Consider the following 25912-nt stretch of genomic DNA (forward strand, 5'->3'; position numbering starts at 1 on the left):
CTGTGCTACTCCTTTATTCTATTGGCTTTTGAAAGCCAATAGAATAGACTCTCTTGAATAGAGTCTAATTCTATTGGCTTTCAAAAGCCAATAGGAATTGTCCAGGCTGTCTCTGTCCTGCTGAGCCCACCAAAAGTCCCATTCTGAAAACGGTGCTGCACCAGTTGAGTAGTCCTCGACTTATGACTTGTTGAGTAGTCCTCGACTTACGACCGGTTGGGGGTCGCGGCATTAAAAAGGTTGAGAACCACTGCCTTAGATCAAAGAACCATCCAAGATGGATCTCGAATTATGAGGCTGTTCTTGACCCACAGATAACAAAAAAGATATTACCTTATCTTGCGAGTAGATACGGTTTATGCTTTTGTTATATTTCCAAACCAACAATATCTTGAAAAGGCATCAGGCAACGCTAAGATGATGCAATGCGGGGGGTATAAATTATACCTTAAATAATTTTTAAAAAATCAAATACTGTGGAGTTGAAAGTTAGTTGCAGAGAACTAATTGCCTTCAGTAGTTCTATGTCTAGGCAGGGGAATCTCAGCATTTCACCCCAGGCAATAAAAAAAGAATCTGTGCTGGGGACAGATCAGGCAATATTATTTATTCACATATAGCCTTTCGAAGAGAGTCTCTTTCAGAGTCCAACATAGGTTGCAGGGCTTTTAAAGTTAAAAGTCCTTCCTTATATCTTACACAACTATAAAATATAATCATAGGGCTGGAAGGGACCTTGGAGGTATTCTAGTCCAATCCCTTGCCCCTAGGCAGAACTTGTGTACCTTATATTTTATAGACCCTATATAATTATATATCTTGTATGGATAAAGAGGGAGAGGGAGGGAGGGAGAGAGAGAGAGAGAGGAAAGAGAGAGGAAAGAGAGAAAGAGGGAGAGGGAGGGAAGGAGGGAGGGAGAGAGAGAGATTGAGATTTTCCACCTTATGTCCACCTCTAATTTGGCATGTTTGGCATTGCCAGCCACAAGCCTGTTTCTAAGGCAGCTTCTAAGACATGGGTTGGAAAACTCTGCAGTAAAAAATTGTTTTCTCGTGTATCAGCAATTAAATTCTACTGAGATCAATCAGAGGTCCTCACAAGTTTGCACAGGAGTCTGAATCTGCCAGCCAAAATAAATATACACAATGCGTATCACGTAAAATACATTTATTACTTTTGCATTGTAGTGTTGAGTAACATTCCCTAATATTGCATACTGTTCTTATTTGTAGATTTGTTCAGTCTGTAGTTTGTCAGATGCAATAAATTACAGGTGATCATTTGAAACACAATAAAAAAAAGTATTGTGTATTTTTATAGATCTCATCTCAATTCTTTAGCAGTTTCATAATATACATTTTCTAAAGACATTTTTAGTTCATTAATATAACAAAATGTAAATAAGGCGTCAGCAAATAAATCCAACTGAGATAATAGGTAAAAGTAATTGTACTTTGCTTTAAGACCATAATCCATCTATTTTCTAAATGTAAACCTGCTTGAGTAAAAAACACATTATATTTTGTATCTGAAATACATACTTGGCATGGTTGCATAGTTTAAAGTCTTGTCAAATTCAGGCCATTACATGAGAATGTGTCAACTTGAATAGGAAGGAATTCTTAAATCTGAAATCTTTTTTAAATTGTTCAAAGATGTACTATTTAGGATTATTTTTTTCTGTAGATGCTGTTGATGCCTCCTCTATTAAAGGGCCAATTCCTGAAATCTTTCTAAATCATGCAATGTTTTTAAATGTCATTTGTAAGAGAATTTGATGATGACCCAATAGTAATACTTAAGCATTCAAAATTAAGGTCAAAATTATGTCTTTAGCAATATATAGAAATTATCATACTCATGATCTATACGATGAAATTTCAAAACAGTTGTGTTCATTCACATTTGAGATTTTTGCTTTTTCTAAATCTTATGTAATTTTACATTTTGTTTGGATAAAAATGCTTTGATAGCATTTATTTATTCATTTGGAAATTAAGAGCAGGCACAACTGGTAATTTTGTAATGCAAATAAGCAAACAAACAATGGTATACCCTGTCACAACCTCTTTTTTTTTTTTAACATTCTAGAGTAATTCTGATAAATTCAGTTTCAATTGGCAAATTTAAACTGTACTTGGAATGAATGATACAAATGGTTATAAAACATCCCTAATACTCAAATCCCATTATCCCTTGATAGATATAGGATATCTAGCTGCAGATTTAAGCAGACTTCTTATATCTTGCACTGTATTTCCAGCAAGTTTCCAAATAAGGTGGCTTCCTCAGTTATGATCCTCTATTCATACATATAAGCTTATATTTTCCAAGGCAAGCGGTACTTCCACAATTCTTTGTGAGTAAATATTATTGTTATACTGCCTTTGTGAAGGCTATGGGTCATGTTGCAGTGAATCTTGTATGTAGTAGAAATATATGTCAGCTACTACAATGGAAATATAGAACAAGCTCCACAGGCCATGACAGTAGTTAATGCAGGAAGCAGCTGAATTGAGCACTTTAGTCTTTTATTCCTGACCCACATGAAAACTAAGTAATCTAACAGCTTCATTCAGAAACCTCTAATATTGATCTAACACTGAAACAAAGGGGTTTCTGTAACAATGACATAAGATGCATGGCACAATGGCCAATTATGACTTATTTTCCTTGGCAAATCAATCTTGGGGAACTTGAATATGACAAAAAGAGCAGTATTTTAACTCAAATACATGTTCACGAGTGAACATGTATTTCACTGAATGCAAACTACTTTTTGAAAATTTGATACATGAATTTGAAATTTATACAGTATTTTAAAAAGGCAATCACTTGTAGGTATGATACATAACTTTTTAAAAAGTATTATACAGACCAAGACATTTCTGATAAGCAAAATTATCAGAGTACTTGAACTGGGCTATACCCTTCCCAATTCATATAAGATTCAGACTCTAAAACAAACAGTCTCAAGTGTTCATTCTAGTGTAAAATAAAATTCACCAGTATTATATAAACTTATTTTACATATGTTATCACAGATAATTGTATATTCAAGTGCTTTCTTTCAATTAATTGGAAAATGATCTTTCCCAGTGCTACTGCTGTCTGTTAGAAAATATACTTTTGGTGATCTGTTTTCAATAAGTTAGAAAAAATTGCCAAACATTTAAAAAGGGGTTTTTATAATGCATTCATATATTTGGTCAAACACAATACACTATGTAAATAAATAATCTAATTTTGTTCTTTAAAAGGTATATTGCAGCCTCACACACTTTAGTAGCTTTTAAGTTAAACATGGATATTTCAGTTCAGAATTCCTAGTATAGAAAGTTCCCTTACAATAATCATTACAATATAAACATACTTTTCTAATTGATAAGTTTATACTAGGTAGAAAACAAACTCCAGCAATTTAATGGACAAATATTAGCAGATAAAGCTTTCCACATGTCATCAACCTGTCGTTTAAAAAATCAGCTGTAGTAGTTAGTTCAAGCACTGGCAACTTTTGCAATTCCACAGAAATTAAAAAGGATGACGGAACTTCCTTTACATAACTAGGAACAAGTCTGGATGAACTACAAATTGAAACTGGCTACCTCTTTTTAAACAGCAGAAATACTGCATTTTTGACATAACACTTAATGTTATGGTATGTAACCAGCAACGTGCTCCTAGAAGTGTTGCTTTTAAATATATTTCCCCAGTTTGTCTCAAAGTATCACAATAAAACTATATTTTCACTATTTAAATAAATAATTTTCACATTCTAAATTTAATGTTTACTAGGAGCTCCTGTCTATAGTTCTGAAACATCTTTTTGGCTCCAAGGAATAGAGGTAGATTTTAGTGTAGCTTGGGCATATAAACCACACCGCCAAAATCCAAAATATCACAGCTGTTTATGGATAATGGTGCAATTTTAACAACTGCTTGAAAACTCAGAATCTGCTGTCTGCTTTAAGGTAACATTATTTTGTACCTTGTGAATAGTTGGTATTTCTAGAAACGAGACAATGGCAACACACAATAGAAAAAAAAAAAGCACATGTTGAGTCCATAAGTTGCTCCTTTATCTTCTTCCGCAAAACATTCCCCATCAGGGCAGCAAATGAAGGCCACCACAAAAGTGCTCCTGTCCTTTGAGCCAAGGGTTACAGCTGGAACCCCTCCATGGGGGCTTCCTGTTGCTGGAACACAAATTGCTGTTCGTTTTCATCTACTTGGGGCACAATGTTTGCATCTTCCTCTTCCACACCAAAATAATGTTCAATGAGATCAAAAGCTTTTTGGTAGATTTCTTGGTTTTCGTGACTTTGAAGGATTTCAATTTTATCCAGTCCTAGAATTAAGAGAGAGAAGTAAGATCTACGCTGCTCAATACAGTCAAGCACTGCTCAGTAATAAACAGCTCTTAATTCCATAAACAGGTAAAATAAAGACATTTCTTGACAACTCCCAGAATAGCAAACAAGAGACTTGCAATCCAAACTTATATATTGTTATTTAACAGTAAATCTTATGTTTATTAGGAATCATTTCCTTACATAAAAGTCTACAGCACTGCACATGGCACAGCATTGACAATTTTTGAATAGAAATATTCCCATATTAATACTTGCTGTGGCGTTGAGTTATCACTTCTTACCATATGCTTCCTCTATACGGGCACAGTAAGGATTCACTCCAATTCCATTTTGCTTTGATTCTTGTTCTCCATGTCGCAGTATGTTTTCAAGTCCATTCAAGGCTACCTGGACTATTTTAGAGTCCATCACAGTCAGAAGATCACATAGAGGTTTGGTACAACCTAATGCCACTAAGTAACTTTTGTAAAGAAGGGGGGAAAAAGAGGATGGAATATAACTAATCAGTTTTTTTTTCTTTTTGTTGACTGTAGTAATCTACATACAAAGATGCTTTCATTAAAAAATATTAAAAATATAATTTTGAAAACATTATGCTACTAAAAGAAACAACACTCCTTATATGGTTAACATATAAATAATTTTATCCCAGAACCCAACAATGCACCTTTTTTTTTAAATTGACTGATCTGAAATCCGAATGATCTACGAACAAACTTTCATTTCCAAAGTGAATGGAAGCGGTGGGAGGCAGGGCAATGAGAGCTATACATATGTCAACTAATACAGCTGAGCCGGATGTGACGAATCCAATTACATGTGGGCGGCGAACTGACGGACCTATTACGTGTTCGATGGCTAAATTATTGGTAGTTAAAGGGCTATAAAAACAATGTCTCTCCAATGTTGGCTTACTCTTTGATAATATTAGCAGTAGCTAACAAAAGCTCAGTGAGAAATAAATTTTATGTCCCAGAGATCAGTATGTCTTCCTTTTTACAAACACACACACACACACACACACACATACAATACAGGAAAGATATTCAAGGCATACTATGATTCCCTCATGCAGCTTTTCATAAACTGGTGCCCTCCAGATTGACTCAGTCATTACAGCGTTGGGTGCTGAGAGTGAGGGGCGGTGGCATACAAGTTTAACAAACTACAGTTATCATTTGAATTTGTAAGCAATAATCCTAACTATCAGGGAACATCAGGTTGGGAAAAGTTCACTTACTAAATGAAAAAGTTTCAACTATCAGCATTGCTGTGAATCAACTGTAATTTATTACCTAATTTGTTCAGGAGCCCCTCCTGATGTTGCATTAGTGATGGCCCATGCTGCTTCCTTTATAGTACGAAATTCAGCTTTCTGAAGAATTTCAATCAATACTGGAAATATATTTGCATCTATAACGGCCTAAAGGAAAAAATATATAATAATGTAATAACCTCTGAAAATTCTTGAAGTCAATAGAGTAATCAAATACTGAACTTATAATAAACTCTCAATTTCATAGACACTCATTCAATGGATCCTGGATGTACCAGAAAAAAAACAATTGGGAGTTGATCACCATATAATAAAAATATTATTGCAAAACTGACTGAATTTATTGAAAATTTTTAAAATTTTACAAAATAAGAAAAAAAAACCCTCCCCAACCCTCCCCAACCCTCCCACTCCCTCCCTCAACTTTCCCAGAGCTGAATATAGGCTTAATTAAATTTTCTTAAATTCTTAAAAAAGAAAAAATATAAACCATAAATAAGTCTAAATACGTTATTTAAACTACTAATAGAATAATTAACAATAATATATATATTAAGGAAAAAAAAAGAAAAAAGAATACTTAAAAAGAAGAAAAATAAAGAGAAAGAAAGAAGAAAAGAAGTATGAAAGTAAAATAATAATAAAACATATAAAAAAATAATACAATCTATAAAATATTAAAATTTATATATAAATTATTGATAAACCTAGTAGTATTTTTTTATATCCAACTTATATTGTATGAAATCTATCCATTTTTCCCAAACCACAAAAAACTTCTCTTGCGATTGATCCTTTAAAAAAGCCGAAATCTTTGCCATTTCCGCCAAATAGGATACTTTAGAAAACCACTCTTGAAAGGTAGGCAAAGATTCCTTCTTCCAATATTGCCCTACTAACAACCTTGCGGCTGTGATTAAATTTAACATCAATATAACCTCCTTAGTATCACAACCAGTAACTATACCTAGCAAAAACAATTGTGGGGTAAATTTTACCCTCCTTCTAAAAATTCTTTGAATATTCCACCATATCTTAATCCAAAAGGCTTTTATGTTTTTACACGACCACCAAATATAGTAATAAGTAGCATCCAAACAACTACATCTCCAACATTTAGTCTGTAAGTCAGGATACATACGAGACATTTTTTGTGGATCAAGGTGCCATCTATAAAACATTTTATAAAAATTCTCCATCTTAGCTCCTCTCCTTATCCCCTTTATTGCATGCCAAGGTATAGCCCATAACGGTATCTTAAAATCGCTTCTGTAATATTTCCTCCAAACCCGAAGTAGAGAAATCCTTATAATATGAGATTTGAAAACCCGGTCAACTTTTTTGTTAAAAATTAAGTAGGCATGCCATCCAAAAAGTAAATCCCAACCCTCCAAGAGGAGTATTTCTACATTTGTTAAATTAACCCAATCACTAATTAATGTTAAGGCCACAGCATCATAATACAATTTCAAATTCGGTACCTTGAGTCCACCTCTCTCGCGAATATCTTGTATAATTTTAAGGTTTACTCTTGGTTTTTTCCCCGCCCAGATAAATTTATTGATACCTTTCTGCCATTCATTTAAATTGACCTCATTCTTTAAGATAGGTATCATTTGAAATAAAAAAAGGAATTTAGGCAGGACATTCATTTTAATCGCCGCAATTCTTCCCAAAAGAGATAATTGCAACTTCTCCCAATTTTTCAAGTCTCTTTGTATCCTGACCCACAACCTTAAACTGACTGAATTTATATCATCTATGAAGCAACACATACAAATAATGTAAATTGATACAATTACTTCAATTATATAAATAAAACAAAACAAGACAAAAAAGAAAAGAAAAAAATAACAAGAAATTTGCAGTAATTATACAAGCAATCTATGTATGGGTTTACTGGACATCTAAAGGTATGGATATGAAGTTGTATTGATTGCATAACCTCCAGATAAAACTGCCTGTCCCTTCCCACCCATCCAGCACTATTCACTGTGTGCTGGATAGATTAAACAAAAATAAATGAGGTTGAGGAACAGAACAAGACTAAAAAAAAAAAAAAAAAGGTTAAGGGTAAAAATAATTATGCCTAACAAAGACAACTGAACACATTACCTGAATTTGTGCTCTGTTTCCTGCAGTGATGTTAGATACTGTCCAGCATGCTTCTTTTCGAATAGATTCCTTGGGACTACTCAGCAAATGTAAGAGACAGGGTAATGCAGAGCAATTTAGAATTACCTAAAATAATTTGAAAGATGAAAAGTTCTGCCTAAACAATGTAAAATAAAGTACATTCCATATAGCTGAAATAACATAATATTTACAAATTGAATTACTATTTCATTGAACACTATATTACAGAAAAAAGACACGCTATGTTTTCTGAAAAATCTGTTCTAGATCCCAATAAAAACTAAGCATGAAGGTAGACAGATGTAACACAAAAGGGGAAAAAAGGTACATAAGAAACTATGATTGTACCTTGGTATTCAGCTTCTTTGAAGCTCATCGAATTTGGTACTCAATACTGTTTGTTTGGTACTCAATGCACAAGCTATAACTTGTCAGTGTTGTGTGCCTTGTGATTTACTTATAGGAAAAAAATTGCTTGGTACTCGTGATTTTTGGTATTCCATCCCGCCTTCCAGAATCAGCGATGAATACCGAGATACCACTGTACTATTAAATTGCTATCTATATTCAAAAAAGCAGGACCTATGTGAAATGAAAATAACTCTAGCCAGTCCTGAAGTGCAAAGGGACTATACTGGCACACCACAACAGGCGACAACTCCTACAGTTACTTTTATGCTTCACATTTTGCAAGTCTACTACTACTTTGAGATTGCAATACAATAGTTCAATAGAACAAAAAGGCAAACAATAAAGCAAAACTAAACAAGACAAAAAATGTGCATTAAAAAAAACCCCAAACACATAAACTGTCTTCCCAGTTGAATACTGATAAATTTATTTCAAGAATAATAGTTCCCATGCTCTATGAACTTTCTTAGCTTTTGGGTAAATGCCTGAATCAAGGCTATGATATACCCTATATCTGATACGTTCAAGTGATAAGATTCTATTGTATCTTTCAAAGGACAGAAAGATCACTGAAGTAAGTTTAAAAATTTATTTACCTGTGTTTGAATGTCATCACCAGTCACAATATTTCCCACTGCTCTTAATGCAGGCGACACGACCTTGTAGTCGTTGTGCCTAAACAAGGGAATTGTTAAAATATGTTAAAGATATAGATGCGTTCTTCCTGATACAATCAATCTTTCTACCTCATCATATGGGTTTGAGGATCCTATTCTAATAATTCAATTATCAAAAAACTCCATCATATTTTATCTCGACAGAACAAAAGCCCAGCATCATCATATTGAAGAGGTAGGACTCAATGACTTCTTAAATTGACTTCTTAAAACAGTGACATAGAAGCTGAAGAAAAGTTGGGCTGTTTTAATTAAATGCAGAGAAATCTGTTCTCACATATTACATAAAGCATTTCTTCTGAACTGAAACACATACAGCTTTTTTGGCTTTTTTCAAAATCGTATGTAATTGTATATATGAATCTTTTTCTTTTCTTTTAACATTAAACAAATTTTAAGTATACATTTTTGTATACTTATAACCAAAAGACTTACTATTCAGCACTGGAAAGACAAACATATGATTCCAATCATTCAGTAGTCTGAATTGATAGATTAGCTATGATGACTAATGAATTATGGCTTCTCTGTACAATACAACTTTATTTCTGTATGCATAAGAATATATGCCCTGTATGCTTTTATTTCTCTTTTAAACCTTTTTCTTCTTTTTGTATTTAGTTAATTAACAAAAGAGAGAGAAAAAAGGGGGGGGGGAACCTGTAGATTTTTTTTTTTTTTAAGCAAAGGCTACCTCCACTAAACCTCTGAGAAATACAATCAACAAGGAAGATGATCAGTGCCCTCTGAATGCTCTAGTTGAATGGAAAGGAAAAAAATGAAACGGAAGGAAATGAAATGGAAAAAATCTGTCTGCTTGAAATAATTCAAGTGAGCTCTCAGTCTGGTGCCATATACAAATAGCAGTATGTTTTTTATATAGTAAAGAGTAACATCTCTACAATAGAAAACGAAATCAACAATAAAATCAACTCTAAAAGAATGCAAACTGAATCTCCCTGAATTGTTCAATAAAAACTAATCACTTGTAAAAATCAAGGAAAAAGTCAAGGAAACAATTGGTCCATTAGTGGGAGAAAGTGGCAAGAGGGTGACAAGCAACAGGGAGAAAAAACTACTTAACTCATTTTTTGCATCCATCTTTACACAAAGGAAAAAAAACAGGCCAACTTATCAGTATCGTAAGAAACAGATTAGAAACATGTTAAAATAGGCAAGAAAATGGTCACTGAGCACCTATTCACACTAAACGAGTTGAAATCACCAGGACCAGATGGATTACACCCCAAGGTTCTGATGGAAGTGGCAGATGTGATCTCAGAACCACTGAACTATATTTTTCAAAGATCCTGGAGCACAGGGGAACTACTGGAGGACTGGAAAAGAGCTGATGTAGTTCCCATCTTCAAAAACGGGGGAAAAAATAAATCCAGGAAACTACAGACCTATCAGCCTGATCTCAATCCCTGGGAAGATTCTGAAAAAGATAGTCAAGCAACGAATCAGCAAACACCTAGAGGCAAACAAAGTCATTACTAAAAGCCAACATGGGTTCGTCAAAAACAGATCATGCCAGACAAATCTTATTGCATTCTTTGACCAAGTGACAAAATTAGTGGATCAGAGGAATGCTGTGGATATAATTTACTTGGACTTCAGTAAGGCATTTGATAAAGTAGATCACAACCTACTACTTGATAAGATAGCATACCACCAGATTGATTTGTAGCAGGCTAACCAACCACACTCAACATGTAGTCCTCAATGGAACTTCATTCAGACTCTGTCCTGGGCCTGGTGCTCTTCAACATCTACATTAATGATTTGGACGAGGGGATAGATGGGGAACTCATCAAATTTGAAGACGACACCAAGCTGGCAGGAATAGCCAACACTCCAGAAGATAGGCTTAAGATAAAGGAGAATCTGGACAGACTTGAACATTGGGTGCTATCTAACAAAATGAAATTCAAGGTTCTACATTTAGGCAAGAAAAACCAAATGTACAGGTATAGTATAGGTGGTACCTTGCTCAATAGTAGTAACTGTGAGAGCCATCTCGGAGTCCTAGTGGACAATCACTTAAATATGAGCCAGCAGTGTGCTGCAGCTGCCCAAAAAGCCAACACAGTGCTAGGCTGCATTAACAGAGGAATAGAATCAAGATCACGTGAAGTATTAATACCACTTTACAATGCCTTGGTAAGGCCACACTTGGAATGCTGCATCCAGTTTAGGTCACCACAATGTAAAAAAAGATGTTGAGACTCTAAAAAAAAGTGCAGAGAAGAGCAACAAAGATGATCAGGGACTGGAGGATAAAGAACGGTTTATAAAGAACAGTTGCTGGAATTGGGTATGTCTAGTTTAATGAAGAGAAGGACTGGGATGACATGATAGCAGTGTTCCAGTATCTCAGGGGTTGCCACAAAGAAGAGGGAGTCAAGCTATTCTCCAAAGCACCTGAGGGCAGGACAAGAAGCAATGGATGGAAACTAATCAAGGAGACAAGCAACCTAGAACTAAGGAGAAATTTCCTAACAATTAGAACAATTAATCAGTGGAACAACTTGCCTCCGGAAGTTGTGAAAGCTCCAACACTGGACGTTTTTAAGAAGAGATTGGACGATTTGTCTGAAATGGTATAGGGTTTCCTGGCTAAGCAGGAGGTTGGACTAGAAGACCTCCAAGATCCCTTCCCACTCTGTTATTCTATTCTATTCTTCCATTGACATAAATTCTAACCATGCTGTGAGAAGAAAATGAAAAAAATTGCTTGTTGTGTGTCTGCCTGTGTGTGAGAGAAAGAGTGTGCATGTGTGTTTGGGGTGGGAAAATAATACAGAATTTTCAAGTGGAATTAGTTATCGCTAGACCTTTAACACTGGAACACTCTGTATTGCAACATTTAGTGGCAGATTCCTTGTATCTATGTACTACTTAATACAGGCACAAACTAAGCTGATAGACAAAAATAAGATGAACTGGATACTTGTGCCTTTCTTGAATTTGCCAACTATAGAATTCCTGCTGTCTTAGAGAAGAGAATAGAGGCAAGAAAGACAACTACCACTGCAGGTACTGCTGATATGGTATGGAGAAACTATAGCTGACATGCTAATATAATTTAACACCTTCTCCTATCTTCTCCAGCACTCTCCTGCTGCAATAATTATCTGATTTAAAAAGACTTACATCAGAAGTTCTACTAATCTTCTGCAAACCCCAGAATCGATAACCGCTTGTATTTTATCATTCGGTCCATCGGAAAGGTAAGAGAGGGCCCAGCAAGCATCTGCCAATACATCCGAGTCACTGCTAAACAACAGTCTTGATAGAACACCTAAGCAAGGACGAACCTTAAGAATTTAGAAAGAGAGAATTTAAAATTGTAAATTTACTTTTTATTGCAAGCTTTTTCCAAAGTTGAAAACCAAGATCTATTAAATTAAAAAAGCAATGACACTTTTTAAAAACATTGTATTCCTATAATTGTGTCTCTTTGTAGAATGATACATATGCCAAATCTACAAAACACTTTATTCCACAACAACCATATTAACTTAAACTATAGTCAGGGCAGTTGACCATATACAAAAAACCGAATGAAAGTAGAACTTAGCTGTAACAAAAATTAAATGAACCTTAAAGTTTTTTTTAAACCTGGAACAAAACCTGCATCATTCTTTAAAGAATGTTTAATTCTAAATTAAAGATATCTTTAAAGAATCAATTGGAATAGATTGGTGAAGAAAAGATTACCAAATTAAAATAGCAATCTAACAAAATTCAGATAGTTTACTAAATGCACCAAAAGCAGGATAAAGTGGAATGCTTAAATCAAATCCAACATCTGGTAGGACTTATATGGTATTTGGCTTAGAAACTTTTATTTTCTGCCTTAAGAAAATCAATAGAAGGGGATTAGATTAGGCATCAGCTACCTCTTTAAGGAACTTAGTTATATATTGGTAGTAGCAGAGCACACAAATAAATAAGACTATTGCTGTAACTCTCTTCCACTGTATGCTTAGTTAAGTACTTGAAAGTGGGTTTTACATTTCTCTAAACTGTAAGTATTGGAATTCAACTCTTCAAAATTCTCAGGCCATATGGCTAGCAAACTAGAATTCCAATATTAAAAGTCAACTACATTTGAAAAGTTCCAGCTGAGAGAAAGCTGGATTAAGATGTCACTAATCTGATTTCAAATATTTTCTCTCTAACCTAGAACCTAAAGGGTTTTTTTTAAATGGCAGTTTTTCTGTAATAGGTAGGTCTGTGTGATATATGTAGAGCAGACTACAGCCTATTGATGAGACCTAGAGAAATAAAAGTTCTGAATATGCTTTTCAAGGCTCAAGAAGCCCAAGCAAACCTTAGCTGGGCAATGAAAAAATGGAGTCCATTTGGCTAAAGGAAAAAAAGGAATTCCTAAGAGCTTAAAAATATTTTGAACACTCTTTATGTCACAGAATAGTGTAATGCCCTGGGCTAAATACAAACTAAGTGATATCTCTAATATAAGATAATAGGAGTGAACAGGTACAACTAATGCTGAAACCGATAGCAGAGTGACAGTTTCTAATTAAAGGAATGCTGGATAGCTCAGGGACAGATATGGCATGTGAGATTGACAGTGAAGGAAACTTGGACCATGAAGCAACATATTTATACACATACACAATGTTTATGGGCAATCTGCAATAGGAAAGTGAGCTCATTGGAAGATATGGCTCTTTCATTTGAAGATACAGGAATCTTCTTGTTGCTTATTACAGATCAGTGGCAGGTCCCATTTCCAAAATGGGTGTGAAACAAGTCAACCCAGTTAGGAAGTATTTCAAACTTGCTTTCCTAAGAGATGAATCAGTGAATTGAAAGCTTTGGGGTATTTGATATTATCCTTTAACTATAACTCTTTAAAAACTTATGAGTATATTCTACTAGTCCACAAATAGTCATTACAATGTGCCCTATATTTAAATTTTCTTAGTTACATTGTAACTGCACTGCTGGGTGTGTGCATGTGCCCACATGAACATATGTGCTGAATCTGTATTTTACTGAGCTGAGACCAATGTAAAATAACTTCAGCTGGGACTGAACCAAAAATATTATAGATAGCCACTTTCAGAATATTTCAAGTATAGCATTTAATTTAATTTAATTGGTTTTCTACTCTGAAAATGAACATCATCATCAACAAAGTTAGTGTACTATATCAGTTCCACTCTATAACAAAAAGAATCTTTACCTGGCCTATAAATAGTTGACACTTTGAAAAAGTTTAATTTATACTAGAAGATACACTGGAACGAAGCAATGTATGATTTTTTTTATTATTATAGCATCTTTATAGAATGAAATATAGGCCTTACCTTGCTAAAATCTGGAGGTGGGTTTTTGCCTCTACAGAGGTTTGAAAGTGCCCAGACTGCATTTCTGGTAGTTGTGAGCCTGTTAGAATGTGTTAGGAGTCTGCCAAGACAATAATAATAATAATAATAATAACAACAACAACAACAACAACAAAATTTGAATGATTATTTTCATCATGTACATGAAAATAACTTCACTTTAATTAATATGGTTATATTCAATGTTGTCCATGTAATGATGGAATAGCATTTTAGCAGCAGAACAGATTCTTTTTATCCCTATCTCCTGGGATAGGAGTCAAACTAGTTTACTTGTGACCTTATCTGAGCAAATTGGGGAATTCATGGAACAGAACTGAAAAAGAAAAAGAGGAGCAGCTCTGTTTTGTTAAGTACAAAATTGGATAGAATCCACAGAAATTATTAATTTTTGGAAAAATAATAAATTAGAAGAAACATGTTTTATAATTTTTAGCCAAATAATTAGGAGAACTTTTATTCTAATAAAAACTGCTATTTAAAATATTCTAGCATCAAGATGCTTTAGGGTCAGTATACTAACACCAAATATATATATAACTGACATTGCAAACCTATGCATCTCTATTCAGAAGTTCTGTTGAGTCCATTGGTACTTAATTCCAAAGGTATGAGTAGATGGTTGAAACCTTATTAATAATTACAAAGGCTGGACAGTGCTTTGAAAATAATATAATACATTTGCAACTATGTAAAGCAACTATGCCTTTTGTCAAGATCACACGCCTGCCAAATGAGTTAGATGTTTAAAAGAATTGCAGAGAAGTGCTATTTTTCGAATCCTACCCACTCCAAAACACTTTTTTTTTTTAATCTGAAGCCTTGCGCTGATCGTTACCAACCTAGGGTTTATAAGTTAGCAATTAACCTGGATGCTTTAATTGTGTAGCCAGGCTGTTGATCTGTACTTACTGTAAGAGTGGAGGAAGTATTCCACAGCTTAATACATAATCTCTACATTCTGCATTATCTCCAGCAATATTACCAAGGGCCCACACTGCCTTAGAAAAAAAATATGTAAATTAATATTCACAATTCTTTTTAAGCCTTTTAAATACTCGTCTTTACTTCTTATGCATTATACAGTTGATAACAAAATTACCATTTATGCGTAAGTATATAAACTGTATACAAGAGAATAATTAATGTTATTACTTAAATGGCTGATGAAAAAAAAAAACCACCATCATGAAAATTTAGGCCTGCCGCTGAACCTCAAAACATTTTGTATTGTTAATTGTTAGAACCTCTGCAAAAGATAATGATTATTTGGGACAGGAGCAATCACTGAAAGAATCAATGTGCCAATTCTCACTGGTCTCAGGCATAATTGTAAACTGTTACAGATATGGAAATATCTATAACAACATATAACAGTAAACCAATTTATTTTACTCATGGAGTGGGAGAAGCAAAAAGAAATTATTCAGTACAAAGCAACCAGTGTAAAAGCCTTGTTCTTAATATAAAATAATCACAATTGGAGTTTGTTCAGAGTGGGTGACATCTAAACAGTCTGCATGATCCAACCCCTGCTATCCTTCAGCAACATTAGGAAGATCAGGCTCTTCCAGCAGGCCCAGGGCCGTTGAATCTATTTATATGTTATTTTAATATCTATATCCCTTACATAGCTTATATTTTCTTTCTTTTATTGCAGTTTTAACTTGTTGTGTACACCACCTTGACTCATTTTGCCTTACCAATCCAATAAAATAATTTAATAAATAAGTGACAGCAATTTTTCTACTGCAGAATATATCTACTTTTCTGGAAATTCAAAATAATTAAGCACGAAATATTTGCCTACTGGGACCAATCTAAATAGTTTATAATTACAAAGGGAGATTAGTACATGTGCGAATTGACTTAATTTCAGTGTCTTGAGTGTATTCCTGGTACAGAACATAGTTGAATGTCCCCACCAACATCACATTCATAAGCACCAGTGGAGGCAACTTTCTGTAGGACATAAGAATGTGTGCTTAGTAAATACAACATGTATTTATTTGTATGGTTGCCCATCTCACAGTGGAAATTCATTCTCATCCATGAGCTTATGTAGCAAGGATTCTTTTATTTCTGCGTAGACAAATAACGGTATTTCATCATACTAAGTACACAGTCACTGATATGAAACAAACATACTGAAATAATACTGTATATCAAAATCCAAAACTATTGCTACATCTGTAAATTTCTAATAATGCAAGCCTAACAATATTTACACGAGTCAGTGATTTGTGTATATTTTGATCCCAAGTTAAGCCAGCTTGGACTGCAGCCTAAACATCTGAAATAAGAAAATACATTGCAAAAACAATGTAACTAAAATAGTATATACTTTTTATAATATGCAAGATACTGCACTTGTCTTATGATATGAAATAGCATTATGCGATCGTACAACATTATATGTTCAACATCACGTGTGTGTTTTGAACTTGTAAAGGTCCTATTCTGTATTCTAGCTTTCAGTACACTACAAATAGGAGGTTGAAAGTTTTTGCTTCGAGTTTAAACTAGCCACAGTATCTCTAAGCTGTCATAATTTGTGGTTAAGTCAAACTGTTATGAGACAATGGAAAAATGGTTTAGATCACCAAGCAGCTGATTCTTTCCCTCTTGCATCCTGGTGAACTAGATGCCATCAGACAACAGTTAAAGGGAAGCACACACACTTGGAGAAGGCCACTGCCAAACCCTTCATAAGCCTAAGACTGAAAATCAGGCTTGTCAGATGCTTTTTTTCCCCTATCCTGCTCTATGGAGTAGAGAGTTGATCTCTGACAGAAGGCCACCTGAAGTGACTAGAAGCATTTGAAATGTGGATTTACAGGCGGCTGTTACGTATAAGCTGGGTTGACAAGATCAGAAATGAGGTGATAAGCCGCCTGGGAAAGCCAAGGGAAATCACCAAAACAATTAAAAAACGAAAATTAGAATATTTTAGACATGTGATGCGACACCCAGAAAAATATGGCATACTCCATTTAATCTTCCAGGGAAAGATTGAAGGCAAATGAGGTCCAGGCAGAATAAGAAGATTGTGGCTTCAAAATCTAAGGGACTGGTTTGGACAAAACTCAACAGCACTTTTTCGTGAGGCTGCTAATAAAAACAGGATTGCCAACATGATCGCCAACGTGTGCCATAACGGATATGGCACAAGAAGTAGAAGAAGAAGAAATCCTTCATGTGATGGGTACAACAGACATTGTCTGGCTTACAATCCACCCAGAGTAATTGAGAATTGGGTAGCATATCCCACCACTGGGATATATCAAAAGCATAGTTTCTAAACCTAAACACATTCAACCCCAGTTCTAGCTTCCTGTGAATCACAATAAATTAACAACTGAAGCAAAAACCTCTGATATCTTCTTAATAGTGCCATTTAAAAACAAAACAGTGGGGAATATACAAATATATGAGTCAAGTATTTAATCATAACCGTAGTTTAGAATTACATCTAATTCAATTTTGTTTTTATTCAAATATGTATTATTTTTTTCCTTCCCAAAATTAACTTTGAGGACCTCACAACATTTTATGGCACAATTGAATCTGCATAATAAAAAATTCACAAAAAGTTACCTGCTCCTGGACATCTTCATGTTCAGAATTTAATAGTTTAATAAAAATTGGGACTGCTCCAGTTTCAATTACTACTTTGGTATGCAAGAAAGTTCCAGATGCTATATTTGTAAGAGCCCATGCTGCTTCAAACTAGAAGATAAAAATATGACTTTTAACAGTTTATTTTACAATCAGTTCTCTAGGCTTATTTTCTATGGGGCTTTTTTCCCCCATACCAGGCTATAGCCTTCAACTGTATAAATCTCTGTAGTGAAATAACGATTTTTTTAGTATTTGTGTGGCATAAAAATCTTAAGCATACCGTACCTCTTTGCCTTAATCAATCTCACAAAATAAATACGGTCTTGGAGAATAGTAAAATATGCTCATACTTTAATAACATTTAAATAATTTCAACAAACAGGAACAACTTACATTTGAAACTTTGGGAGAAATAATGGGAAACTATGGCCCCAGAACAAGCAAACAAAATTCCCAATCCAGGTTTGTCTCAATTTATCTATCTCTTATATCAGGGGTTCCCTACCACTGGTCCGTAGACCGGCACTGGTCTGCGGCATGCCAGAAAATGGGCTGCGCAAACAAGCAAAGTCCCATCCATGGGATGCAGGCAGCACACAAAACCACACCCCCTCCGGTCCATGGAAAACCTCTCTCCAAGTAACCAGTTCCTTGTGCCCAAAAGGTTGGGGGCCGTTGTCTTAAATTATTCAATATCTTTAAAAAAATTATCTGCTTGTGGGAATAACATGCTCACTCTGGAACCAAATTTAAATTGTTTTCCCTCTACAAGACATAATATGGATTAATACCCGTTTAACTTATGGAACTGTTAAAATATTTAACAAATGATGGGGAAAGAGAAAGAGAGAGAGAAGCAAAGCTTCCCCTCATATTCTACTGGTAAGATATAACATTTTAATTCCTTGTCCTTTCCCCCAAATGTATCTCACATTATTTTATGAACTCACTTGAAGAGTGCAATTATCATTTTTTTCTAGAAACTTGACAAATCTCTCCACAACTCCTGTTTTTTGAATAACTTCATCAATTGGAGGATTAGGTTCTGAAATGAAACATAAAGTAATCCAATAACAATTTACATATAAGTTCAGTACAATGGGAAAAAATTAAGAAGCAAAATTAAGAGAGCACTGAATAGCACAGCTATCATAATGAACTTGCTGGAATATTGCAGATAAATCAAATTAAAGTCCCCATTTTAAACTATGCAAGCTGATTGGCCTTAGGGAAGTCATTCTGTCTCTAAATCTAACCCAACTCACTGTTGTATGGTAACATTAAAATGCTGTGAGAAAATCTCTCAGAAATAATACAGAAAACAAATGTAAACCATCTGTCATACATAAGGAATAAGCCAAAGCACTTTGTCTGGCAAATTGGCTAATATGTAAGTCAAAAAACGTGATCAGTGTGATGCTTCTAAGACAGGGGGGTCAAACTCGCAATGTCATATGATGTGTGGCGACGTATCGTGGCTTTTTTTCCCCATTGCCTGCAATGGGATGGGTGCGGTTTCGCCATGATGCATCCGGCCCATGGGCCGGCAGTTTGACAACCCTGTTCTAAGAAGTCCCTAAGCAATAGTTCCTTTTGTGTTGCTCCTTCTCAACTTTAATAATCAGTTAACATACTATGAATGGGAAGATTTCATTTGTGTATGATGGTAATAGCCATGAAAGCATAGCTTCTAATCTCCTTTGAGCCAATGCCACTGCCATCTGTTGCCCGAGTGAATCACACAAATCAATTATTATTGAATGAAGAGTTATAAACTGAGGGTAGACAGGATGCAAGAAAACTTCAGAATGGTGTACTCAAGGCTTTCCAGACAAACCTCAAGACCTAACAGAGATCAACAGCAGCTTAGAGGATACTCCATCAAAGTATACTTTAATAACTTAAATAACAGCTGAAAGAAAGAAAGCAATCAAAACATGCTTCCCTTTAGTCAAGTGCCAACTTACACAAAAGCTTTAAAAAATGAAAAGATCTGTCCTACATTTTACTTACATTCCTGGCTGTATTTATAAACAAGGGAGGGCATGTAGGTTAATTTGTGAAAACAGACATAAAGATAGTGCACCCTTTGGGGCCAAACTCTTTATAGAGACTAGAGCACTTATGTCTTCTTATGATTAAACAATGACAATGCCTCTTCAGCCTTTTAAATTACTCTAAGGCTTAGTGTTTGAAGACTGAATTCAAAATAAACTTGTTCTAGTGCACTGCAGATATGTCTGAACTGGTGGGAAGAAGCAGAGTCTCTCTCTTTCTCTTGCTATTTCCATCTCCATGATTTTGCTCACTAAATATAGTATTGATGTACCATATACATACTAGAGGAGGAAACCTGTGTGTGGATATATTAATTATTTCCATCAAGCAGTTATTTAATTAGCCTCTTTCCAAACTAAGCTTGCTGATAGCTTGTTTTATTAAAAAAATCATTTGAAAACACTTGATAGATATAACATGGAACGAGCAAATTTATTTTTTTCTTAAAAAGTAGCTAAAAAAAGGTAAGCTGAACAATCCTTAAAAAGGATTACCGTATATGCCGGCGTATAAGGCGACTTCCGCAAGCGCTAAAATCGGCGCCAAAGACGGGGGTCGTCTTATATGCCAGAAATACTGGTAGTTTCTGGCGTATAAGATGACGTTCTAGGAATGCGGCTCGACGACAAAGACGGGGGTCATCTTATAGGCCGGGTCGCCTTGTACGCCGGCATATACGGTACTCTTTGCTCAAAAACAAGAGATAGAAACCAGAAAGGGGAAATAAAAAAAATCCCAAACCAAACAAAATAAAATAAAACTCTATCTTACACATTAAACTTCATCACAATGATAATAGTCACTGCTTTACTAATATCAATTAATATTATATCAAATACAAGATAAACTATAGTACACATTGCTTCATCTTTTAATTAGTAGAGAATATTGCCTTTTCTAGTAGGGTAAGTCACACATTTCCAAAAGCCATTCCTTAATCAGTTTTAGCTTCCATTTTAACTTTTATTCCACAAAAAACCAACAACTTTAATTTGAGTGACATCAGCAGCTTTGCTGTATTAGTTAAACTAGTGGGACAACAGAGAGGAATCCATACAAAGTACAAAGTGGCTCTTCTTTTCTATCTGGGGGTGGGTTTTTTTTCATTTTGTAATTGGGCATTTGGCATTAAACTATTCCTGTACAATACAATCACTTGAGATTAAAAAAACAAGTTAACTACTCTTCATATGTATTGTTAAAACCTGTTTTCCAATTTAATGCAAAGTCCGAAACTAAAATTTACTAAGTCTAAAATTTACCTTTAGAAAGTAACTTTCTGAACTTCTGGGTTGCTGCAAGTTGTTGACTAGGATCATCTGAGAAAACCATCTGTACCATGTCACATGTAATCACATCTTCCTAAAAATGGAAAATAATTATAATTTCCTAAAGTTTTAGCCAGATCTGCAAATGTGCTTTAAGGCACGTGGCAGATTTCCTACCTCTAGAATTGGAACAGTAGAGCTCACATCAGGATCCTGGATTGGACTCTCCTGCATTGACTCTTCACTGGCCAGCAGAGAAACATTTCTACGTTTAAATAACTTAAAAGAAATGTAAGAAAAACACGTTGTGTTGGGGATTATTTGTGGAAGAGGAAGAGATACTATATAAATCACACATACCATTTTTTTTCTGTTGCTTTCTCACTTTTTGATCAAGCCTTGAAGTTTTCTCTTGAAACATGACTGAATCAACAATGCATTAACTACTGTATTAGCTTTAATCCTACTTTGGGTATCCTTTTATAAACAAGATGCTTGATGAATATTTAGGAATATGTACTAAATTTAGGATTATACTGTATATACCGGTTGCATTTTAATTCAGTGTGATATCATTTTCAGACAATATTATATAAGCAAAGGAAAAACAAATAAGTACAATGGGAAGTATTGTGGAAGAAATAAAAAGAGTGCTTTGTGATAAAAAAAAAACCCTAGCTCTTTTAGAAATAAGCGTTTCCAAAATATGTTAAGCATATTTCAAGAATCATCTTAGTCTCAAATACTTTCTTATGCAAGGCTAAAAATATCCCTTAAAATAACACTTTTGGGCAAAAAATAAAAACCAATTATAGACACATTTTCACTATAAATAGTCTAAATACAAGCAGAATAATAACTAGATACATCTCATAGCATCTTTTTCATTCTTTTTGTAATATTATTTTTAATCAATGTTATTGAAAGTTTTAACAAAAAGATAAAAACTATCAAAAACTAATAGAGAATAAAGGAAAATGAGAAAAAACAAAACTGCTGAAAGTACAAATAAAAATAGAAACTTCTGATTCCTTTTGTAGCGAATGCAAGTAGAAATACAGTTATCACTTATTTGATGGGCACTAAAAAAAATCTCCCTTTTTCTATTATCTATTTTTTTCTAAATTCTTTTCATTCTCCACCCTCATTTCCTTCTATATTGTATCTTTTAAGTCTAAGGGCATTTTCAGAACCTTTCAAGTTAAAAAGTAAGATATATGTAAGAAACAAATAAAATTATTCTGTGTCAGCAAAAAAAAAAAGTTATGACAGTACATCTCTAAAGACAAGAATGAATTTAACCATAATTTGCATCATCCAAGATGGCTATTACTACCAAGTCAATCTTCCTGTGAGAAGAATTTTAGAAATTTGCTTTCAATGAAATTTACTGCATTTTATTTATAATGAACTACATTGCTCATAAGCTGTTTTGGGAGGAATGAATGAATGAATGAAAGAAAGTAGATAGCCAGGGATCAAATCTGGACCATAAATCATTTCCCCCAATAAAAGCAATTTAAGGGGCTTTACGACAGTCATTGCTCAGCTATGATTTAAATGAGGACTTACTTGTTCTTCCCTTTTTTGTTTCCGAAGCTGAATGCCTTCCTCTTCTCTTCGTCTTCGCATTTCTTGGGGATTGAGAGCATTGTTTTTATAACTTTTCATTCTGTAATTATCTTTTTCTGGGCTTGCCATGTTATCTGCGATAAAGAACAATAGGATTTACATCAAGCTAATGACATTGTATGGAGAAACAAAATAATTATTCTTATTGATAATGATGAAAAGAAACATTCAATATTGTGAATGTTGAAAAATGGCAAAGGTGCAATCTAAAAATGTGATAGATGAATTCAAAATATGAATGTTTCTTAATGACACGACAGTGTGCAAAGACTGCATCTGCGCCTGCAACTGCTACATAGAGTTGTTCTATTTTATTTCTCATAATTTGTCCATATTGACTTTATGGCTGAAAATGTAACTTGTCCAATTGTGCTTGTACAGACTAGAGACTTCAAACAAGGTTTTAATTAATACTCATTAATTTTTCTCTCAATGCAGAAAGTATTTCCTCCATTTTTATTGCTATTACTATTTATTTGAATGGCACTTTCCATTTGTGTTTGTTTTCAGGACAAACAATGCCACAGCAGATCTGGTATCATTTTATATTCTAAATATTTATATGAATACTAACAAATTTTATCATGTGGAATTGATAAAAAAATTAGCTGTTCAAATACTATTTGTATTATATATATCTGCTACTAAGAAAGAAGCTTTTAAAGAACTTTCTCCCAGGTAAGTGGATATAAAATTGTAAGTCAAAGACATAAACAAAAATATATAGGCATAGACAAATTATTTCACTTTTTTAATTCTGTTCTGCACAAACATATCAATATAGTAATGAGTGTCATTACATTAAGTGGATCTTAATTCTAAATAAATCAAAACTGGAACTGAATATCTGAATTAACCTAATTTGTATGTAAAATTCTTAAAATGTATGGGATAACTGAAAAAAACTCTTATAATTAGAACATCAATTCACTTTGTTTCCATTGCAAGGTCCAAAAAGCACTGATATTTAGAATATAGAAACAATATCCGAGCAGCATGATTGAAACTAACAACAACACACCAGAACAGACCTGTTTATAGCAGCACAAAATACAAAATCAAATTAACTAATGCACAGAACTTCCAACGGGTGAATGATCAGCAGTTCAGAAGCATTAAGACAAAGTGCACATCCCTAAATATCAGATTCTACGATTCTGGTCTCTTCGTGAGAAACAATTATGCTTCATATAGAGAAGGGCACATTCAACAAAACTCCAAGAAAGAAGTAAGGATTATCTGAAATTCATGTTTATATTATTTGCATAGGGAAATCCCAAAGAAGCACAGAGCATAGTTTGGTGTGTTGTATATTGGCAGCTGATCTCATCATAAGGAGAAAATGTTTGCATCTTGTCAGATACAACTGAATCAATTAAAAACTTCAGAGGCTCATCATCAAGCATACAGTTACAGTGGTAAATGTTACACCAACCAGAAGCTTTACATAGATTTGAGATATCTGTAATACAATGTCGTAAATTAAACCATGGGTTAACAGAAGCTGGACCAAAATTTTGTAGAGCTATGGATGACCATTTTCAACAAATGAACCCTCAAAATCAAGAAGGATGCAACCCTCAATGTTAACAGGCATGCTCCCTTCTAGGTCTGAAGCAGCTACAATAGAGAGAAATACTCAAGCCTCACTGTTTCCAAACTTAAGGGTGTTTCTCTGGAAATTCTCTTGACTAAAGCATTTGAACAACTTTCACCATTACAATGAAATATACAAACTCTTCTCTCCCTAACTGGTCTTCCCTTGTCTAAACTAGACAGAGCTGGGTACTGTTCCCTGAAGGGGTAAGCAGAGGCAAGAAATGTGGGCTGGAGGAGTATTAAAAACTCTGCCATGTCTATGAACGTTCAGTATAGAAGCTGAATTTGGGGCACTCCAAAAGAAGGGTGCCCAGGCTAGGATTTTTTTTTTCCTTTCGGGAGGGGGAGAAATTACTGCTAAACTACTATTCCCAGCATCCCCTGGCTTTGGCTATACTTCCTAGGGATGCTGGGAAGTGCAGTTCAACAATTATCTAGCCCTGCATCAGCTGTTTACAGGAGCGGGCCAGATGCTCACCATTTTTTGCATTCCTGGCCCTACACCGTAATCCCTGATCACATGCGTGAGAAATTGCTGTTACGGTAATTATTTTTTCCAATTTTTTATTTCTCTCAATGGCATTGCCATGGATTTTCTTGCACGGAGAGCAAGAAAAAAAAATGCACAGACAGCTGTCCCTACCCGGGTTCATTGGGCCATGGATCCTACGAATTTTCTAATCTGGGCTACCTCTAAGTAAACATGCATGATTCCCACTATTACTTGCCAATTCTGCCAGGCACAAAGGCGCCAAGTCGAAGATAGGGTGAGTGCCGCCGGCCCGGAGGAGATGGAAGGAAAATGTGCAAATAATAATAACTGTCCTCTCCCCAGTTGCATTGGGTGCTTTGTTATTTCAGAGAAGCTTCTCGAGCGCCGGGGAAAGGCGAAAGAGACGCGCACATCCCTGCCTCTCCCGAATAAGCTTAATTCGGTTTTAATGGCCATGTTTCCCAATTAGACTCAATGAAGAAACGCCATAGTTAATCCCGCGTCTGTTCGTCCTTCACCTCACAGCCACAAACGTCCACGTACCCATCGGAGGGCGACCCCCCAGGCGCCACTGGCCCTCCGCCGCAGAGAAATCAGGATCGTAATTGAAGATGGCGGCCCAAAGGGCACGGAACGCCAAGCGGGGCACCGCCTCTTCTCCCAGTGTCCCCTGCGCGCACAAAGCGAAGGCGCTGCGAATTGGTTGAACTGCGCCGAGTTTCCCAAAAAACTCCATAGATAGATAGATAGATAGATAGATAGATAGATAGATAGATAGATAGATAGATAGATAGATAGATAGATAGATAGATAGATAGATAGATAGATATGGGATGGGATGGGATAGATCTTGGAAAGACGCTCAATTATTTCGGGAACCGTTGACTTGAGAGCTTATGTGCTAATATTTTAACCTATCCACTCTGGAATGTAAATGCAAAACGCATTGTCTAAATACAGTCGTCTGTATTGACTGTTTCAGT

The 25912-nt window shown here is 34.9% G+C and overlaps 1 protein-coding gene across 3 annotated transcripts; it reads right to left on the reverse strand.

The window, feature by feature from the left end:
* Positions 1-1151: 1151 nt before the first annotated feature.
* On the reverse strand, positions 1152-25574 carry KPNA5 (karyopherin subunit alpha 5). Of its 3 annotated transcripts, none has more exons than XM_039355487.1 (14): positions 25448-25574; positions 22778-22911; positions 21383-21484; positions 21200-21299; positions 18830-18924; positions 17856-17987; positions 15171-15259; positions 14220-14319; positions 12034-12197; positions 8797-8875; positions 7769-7894; positions 5673-5800; positions 4659-4837; positions 1152-4352 (listed from the first exon to the last, which is right to left on the reverse strand). In XM_039355487.1, exons 2-14 carry the CDS (start codon positions 22904-22906, stop codon positions 4165-4167), a joined length of 1611 nt encoding a protein of 536 aa, XP_039211421.1. In that variant the 5' UTR covers positions 22907-22911; positions 25448-25574; the 3' UTR covers positions 1152-4164. The 3 variants fall into 3 exon arrangements, with proteins under 3 accessions (XP_039211421.1, XP_039211420.1, XP_039211422.1); XM_039355486.1 differs by having other exon boundaries at positions 25473-25569; XM_039355488.1 differs by lacking the exon at positions 25448-25574 and adding an exon at positions 25165-25441.
* Positions 25575-25912: the final 338 nt, after the last annotated feature.

This window comes from Crotalus tigris, unplaced genomic scaffold (assembly GCF_016545835.1).
Source record: "Crotalus tigris isolate CLP2741 ecotype Arizona unplaced genomic scaffold, ASM1654583v1 scf7180000018691.1937549, whole genome shotgun sequence".
Lineage (NCBI taxonomy): Eukaryota > Metazoa > Chordata > Lepidosauria > Squamata > Viperidae > Crotalus > Crotalus tigris.

What these genes read in the sequence shown, in the direction of transcription:
- KPNA5 (XM_039355486.1), bottom strand. An exon ending in CAGAAAGTTACTTTCTAAAG is followed by an intron (nt 18,925 to 21,199) that starts GTAAATTTTAGA and finishes GTTTCATTTCAG; the next exon opens with AACCTAATCCTCCAATTGAT. An exon ending in GAAACAGAGCACAAATTCAG is followed by an intron (nt 5,801 to 7,768) that starts GTAATGTGTTCA and finishes TTTTTCCTTTAG; the next exon opens with GCCGTTATAGATGCAAATAT.